Here is a 6,063-nt window from a genome sequence, read left to right as displayed (position 1 = left end):
GTCTTTACGACTACTCAAAGCGCTTATACATAGTACAGGAACCATTCCCCATTCCTACTCGGCCACAGTTCATATACTGTGTCCTGCCGTACAAGGTGCCACCTGCTCATCAGATAAACATCTCACACACATTTACACTCCAAAGCAGCATCGGGGCAACTTGGGGTTCAATGTCTTGCCCAAGGACACTTCGACATGGGACTGCAGGGCCAGGGAGCGTACCTTCCGATTGGCAGGCGACCATTATAAAACTGAGCCACAGCCGAATGTGACCGAGTGAGTAAATGAGTAAATTGTTAATCAATAATATGATGCACATGTGAAGTGAAAACCAGAGCTATAAATCCATGTTTCATCAGTTATGTATCAAAATAAAAATGCTGATGAAAACCCTTGTCAGTCTAGAGATGACAGTTCTGTCATCTCTTGCCACTGTGACCAAGGTTGTCAGTGAGTAAGAAAATGAGCGCACTAATGTTTCAACTCATATCCTGTCTGTTATATTACTCTAATAGGGCAGTGATCACTAAATAAAAGGCTTTCTGCAACATTTACTGCATGCGTAACCCACAGAATACTGCACACAGCCTTGGGAATAGGGACCTAAAGAAAGTTTACCCCCAGATCAAGCTGGTTCTTCAGCTTGTTGCCTTCACTACAAAGGGGCTCTACAAAGTCACAACTGTTGGCTTTCCTGGCCCCACAATGACGGAACCAGCACCCCATTGACATCACATCTGCACAGAAAAAACTCATAACCTCTTCCACCACAGGCTGAAAACTTGTGTTTATACTGTGCCTTGTACATAAAATAAAATTAAATCTTCAAAGTCAGCTAAATAAATGTAATCCATAAACCTGTAAACTTTGAGGTGGTTTTCCCTCTGTCCGACATGAGCTTGGTCCCCATCCATTGTCATCAAAAAAGCCTCTATGAAGTAAATTATAATCAAGATAAAAAATATTGTCTTATCAAAAGTTCACTTACCTGTCCTGTGACTGCTCCTCATACATCCTCTCCTTTCCCTCTTTGAAGAGCCGGATGGCCCGTTTGGATTTCCTCATAAGGCTATCAATGTAGATTTTAAAGAACTCATTCTCACTGAGCTGTGTGAGTCTCTGGTTCTCTTCATATTTTCCTAGTGTAAGTCGAAGGTGCTGGTAGGCATCAGGTAAGATATCCAGGATGTAAGGTGGACTGTTTTTCAGCTGGAGTCTAGGATTTTGGCAAAGGCGGACCTGTGGCAAAGAAATCCATTAATGACTACTTGCTCCAACATTTATTTGTGTTTACACATGAGAAAAAGTGAGCTCTGAACTCTGTTTAATCTGCTTAAAGGCAAACTCTAAGATGTCACTCAGGTCCATAATGTAATTATAGCATTGTGCAAATTCCCCTATTATCTTTATTGCAAAGACACACATCTAGGTATTAACTTTGTTCAGCCAACACACTAACAATATTGCCAGCACCTTTATTTAGAATCTGGTTGAATGAGGTTTAACAAATCGGTGATATACTGTTCTTGGACACCTAATCAATGAGTTATTATAGATTTTGACAAATATGTACCAGCCATGTGTAACATTAGAGGGTATAAAAAAATGAATTTAATTAACTGAGTCCACAATCAGAAAATGATCAAAGAACACTTGTGCACCCCTATAGCATTAGCTCCATCTCTACATGTGCATCTACAACAAAGTTCCTCCTACCATTTGGCAGACAGGTCTGATGGGTTTATAACTTAAAACTTACAACTTTATCCATGAGTTTCCAGGTTTTCTCCACAGTCCGCCGATCAGCAGCCGCTTGTTTCACTGGCCCCACTGCATCCTGGATGGCATCAAAAATGCCTAAAATCCGACCCTTACTTCGGTTCGGTCCTCGTCCTCCAGGATTTCGGCCACTGAGAGCAGTTGCCATGTTCTATAGACTGAACCAAAAAACGTCATTATTGAAGAAAGTAAAAGTGGCTTTTGGGTAGTTACATAATCAGTCAGAGTTGTTCTGTTGTTTGGTTCCTATCCATAGATAGATTTTAGTTTTTCTGCTCTTCTGGCTGAATTTTATTGTTGTTTGTCGAACAGATTTCCTCAACTGAATAAAATTCTGATAGTTTTGCGAGGTTGTGATGCTGGAAAAACATCCACTAATTTACAGACGTCTCTTTCCTCATGTAAGTTATGGGGGAAAGTATTCTTATGCCCCATTAAAATCACGTGACGGACAAGGAAGTTGCAATTTCACTGTTTGGCCGCTGTGTCAAATTGGCTTCAAAGCCCAGCACACTTCCTGGGGGCCTTAATTTAAATAGATTGTGTGCACCCAAAGGCTGGTGATATCAACTGTGTGTACATCAGCGAGGATTTATCAGATTACTTTACTGTTTGTCACTGACAGTTGCCTACCACTTCCACCAACCTCTAAAAGGTGTTAATGGAACACAAGCAGCATGCCACTCTGATAACTGGCACATGCCATGGGAGTGAGCAACATAAGCTGCCAGAGGATCGGCTATTGCCGCTGTACCACAGTGGCATGCCATCAGCCACTTCTCCATTTCAGCACTACTGCTTATTATTTTATTACACATACAAAATATGTCCATTTAGTTTACAGTTTGTTGTTTATTTTGATATTATTTTATTGTATTGTCTAGACAATTATGGTTATTATTTTATCTTGTATTGTAGCTTAGTTGACAACCAAGGCCTACGACATATGTGGTGATGACTAGTGGGGGTGAGGTGGGGTTTGGGAAGGGCGGGAATGTGTTCATGTTGTAAATTGTATGTTTCATCTTTAGTTTAAAAACATAATAATACAAATAGTTAATAACAAAACATTGTGAGATAGGGCATGCTTTGGTGGAGGTCTTCTCTCTTTAAGTGCTATAGTTACCCTTTTTACTGTTCAAAAGAAGCCTCAAAGGTCTCTTTGTCTTTGACTGATGCGTAACAGGCCTGTATGTGAAAGAGGTTCAAGGACCACCTTGTATTTGAAGGTTCAGAGGGTCTACAATTCAGTGCAGAAAAGTTCAGTGTTATTTTATTTACCAGATATTATTATTATGAGAGCATGTGCTACTGACTATTCCCATCAGAAGAAAGCCTGTACACACTCATAACTAGTTTTAAATGCTTAGGGCCTATTGTATTATAGCCTCCTGGGTGGGCTTCAATGATTTGTGTGGTTGGTCCTTGATATGACAGTTTACCCCGGTCTTTACGCATGCTGTTGTCTTCCCTCAGAAGTGTTTTTGTCCACTGATGATCATGTGATTTCACACGTAATAATTCGTAATTTAATAGTAAAATTAAACTGCCACCTGATTACATGTAACACACTGCGGTAGTTTTTAATTTTGTGGTCAGATTAAGGATTAGGCTACTTTACACGGGTTATCACTGGTTGTCCTGTGATCTACTCCTACTGTATATGGAGTTGGTGTGCTAATTGTTTGTGATGATGCTGCGATGATCTGGTGTTACTTATGGTTTTGCTGTTGTTAAGGTACCAACCAATTTTGTTTTCCGTTGGTTGAATTTAAGGCGACTCTGACTGAGCTGCCTGAGCAACTCACACACGCCCGTGAAACCCAGACCCAGAGATCCCTTTACGGTCATTGTAGCTTTCACGAACTCACGAAAATCGATTATTAGCGGGGGGAAAGTACTAACTTACCAAACCACCAGGGAACGTCTGCTGGGATCGCTGCTGAACTCGGTCCACATGCAGCGAACAAAAATTAAGGAGTGTCCAAGAGTCCAAAGGGAAAGAGTGGCAAGAAAAGTATCCAGCGTGTTTAATCCCGTTACTTCACTTAAAATCCTCCCTATTTTATAGACGTTTTATAAAAGCTGTTCCCAAGCTGCTGTCTGAGGAGTTGGATTAACGCCGACCGACGTCTGTACAGTAGGCAATGTTTTGTACAGCCACATCAGTGTAAAGTTAGCTATTCTAAAAAAAGAAAATGCATATTTAGTTGTGCATTTCAAAATAAAACCTTCACATGAGAACAAAATCATTTATAATCAATATGCAGTTTGCCGATATTTACTCATTTTTTCTTGAATTTTGGCATTCAAGTGTTTTGAGTCAAGCATGTTATTCTAATGTTCTTGTCCATGTTCAACTAATTGTCCTTTTCACTCAACAATGTTAGGCTACATGTTCATTGCTTTAATCTGAAGGAAGGCTATTTACTTCCTGTACTGTCTGCCTTTGTTCTGGCTGGCTTGATGCAGTTGTTCCAGCGGTAGGAGGGCCAATAGGAGTATGAAGCAATATTTTCCAGGAACCGAAACACACAATGACAGAAGCACCCTGCATTGGTGCTCTGAAAAGCTGTCACTAATGTCAGGTTTGACTCAGAAAGAACAGCAACCTCCGTTTCCAATTGTCAACATAAATGCTTTTTGATGACAAAAATGATGAGGGACAACGTTGATAGCTGACGGCCTATTGTATGGTCACTGCCAACTGAATGTCTCCCTCGTCAGCTTTTGAATTTCTCTTCATTTGTTTTTGTTGTGTTCTATGTTGTAACGACTAGAAGAGCACATTTGGATACTTGGGTGTTTCTGCAACTACTGGCATTTTTAAGTACCCGTAGATAAATTTGGGATTCATGATAAAGTATATAATAGGAGGCTAAAAAAAATATAGGAAAAGTGCTATGACTTCTTCACATAAAAATAATTACAATATAACGTGATTTATTAAAATTCATGAAGCTGAGATACGTAAAACGAGCTATTTTAATTACAATAAGACATTATTTAAAACGAAATTGTTTCATATGAATATTACTTACTGTCATTGGAAATGGGAAATCTTAGATCTCAAGCTGGGAAATCTTAGATCTCAAGTTCTTTTTAAAATGTTCATTAGTACTTAAAAAAAAATCTAAGAGAGAAGAATCTAAGACAGAATAAAATACAATTTTTTCATTATTAAAAAAAATGTTATGAATCTGTCCCAGAGCCTGGCAATGTAGGACCAGGTGTGATACTGTCTGTTTTTTTTTGGTTGATTGAGGTCTTTAATAATCCTGTTGGCCTTCTTCCTGCACTGCTAGGTGTAGAGGTCCTAGTTCTGTCCTAGTGATGTGCTGAGCAGTTTTTTTTACCAGTACCAGTTGTGCCTTCATCTGAGGGTGGTGTAACAGCCATGCCTGCATTGCATTATGCTTTTATTTTGGAGGCTTTTATAATTGAAAAACCTCCGGTTTTGCTTATGCTTAATGCTACTGTCTTGATACAACCACAATGGAAGATGGACAGGAGAAGAGTCAATCCCACATAAATCTACATTTCATTTGAAACAACAGGGGTGGAGACCAGACATTGTAAACATTCGGCATTTGATAATATAATGCCTAAAATCTGTTTCCAAATTATTCCTCATTTGAGAAAAACACAATAGTTGCAGAGGAAAAGAATAAAACTGTAAAGCCAACATTCTATTTTGTATGTAACTTTTCTCCAACTGTCTTCAACAATCTGAAATCAGAAAACAACAAATGTTGAGGATGACTCATTTTCACTCCTGCCACCTAAGAAGAGGCAAAAGTATCCAATGTTTCTATTTTCAAGTTACAAAACATAGGTAGGGTAGAGATTTGGCATAAACTGTATTGCTAATCTTGAAACCTATTTTTAGTGGAGTTCACAGAATGTATGGAGATAATTCCTCTGTAACAGAAGTTTTGCTCCATTGATTTGCCGGACTAGTCAGAGAGACTGAGGAGAAATTACACAAAGTAATTTTAAAAACCTAAATGATTTGGGGCTTCTGAGAAAACATTCAGGGTTGGAGTCCTAGAAGTCTGTATTGTAAGCTGAAGGTTCGTTTTTGAAGAAACTGCTTTTGTCTCATAATTAATGATCTCTAAGGCGTCTTGGGCTTTTATCAGCCTACACAGATCTTTTCTGCTTTTGTCAGATTCTTATCTAATAATAGTTATTGCTGACAACAAGGGAAGGAGCTTTCTCAGAGATACATTTAAATATATATATATATATATATATATATATATATATATATATATATATATA

General features: G+C 38.7%; 1 protein-coding gene across 2 annotated transcripts in view; it reads right to left on the bottom strand.

The window, feature by feature from the left end:
- Positions 1-3,949, bottom strand: part of cblb (Cbl proto-oncogene B, E3 ubiquitin protein ligase) — a 140,108-nt gene extending 136,159 nt beyond the window's left edge. For both annotated transcript variants that reach the window (XM_032533569.1, XM_032533571.1), the window contains exons 1-3: positions 3,689-3,949; positions 1,760-1,937; positions 989-1,239 (exon numbers count right to left, since the gene is read on the bottom strand). In XM_032533569.1, the coding sequence (XP_032389460.1) occupies positions 989-1,239; positions 1,760-1,927 (419 nt within the window). In that variant the 5' untranslated portion in view covers positions 1,928-1,937; positions 3,689-3,949. The remainder of the gene's footprint in view (positions 1-988; positions 1,240-1,759; positions 1,938-3,688) is intronic.
- Between the last annotated feature and the right edge of the window lie 2,114 nt (positions 3,950-6,063).

Source organism: Etheostoma spectabile, chromosome 13, assembly GCF_008692095.1.
Source record: "Etheostoma spectabile isolate EspeVRDwgs_2016 chromosome 13, UIUC_Espe_1.0, whole genome shotgun sequence".
NCBI classification, from domain to species: domain Eukaryota; kingdom Metazoa; phylum Chordata; class Actinopteri; order Perciformes; family Percidae; genus Etheostoma; species Etheostoma spectabile.
Note: the sequence above shows the minus strand (reverse complement) of the source record. Positions and strands in the feature narration are given on the sequence as shown.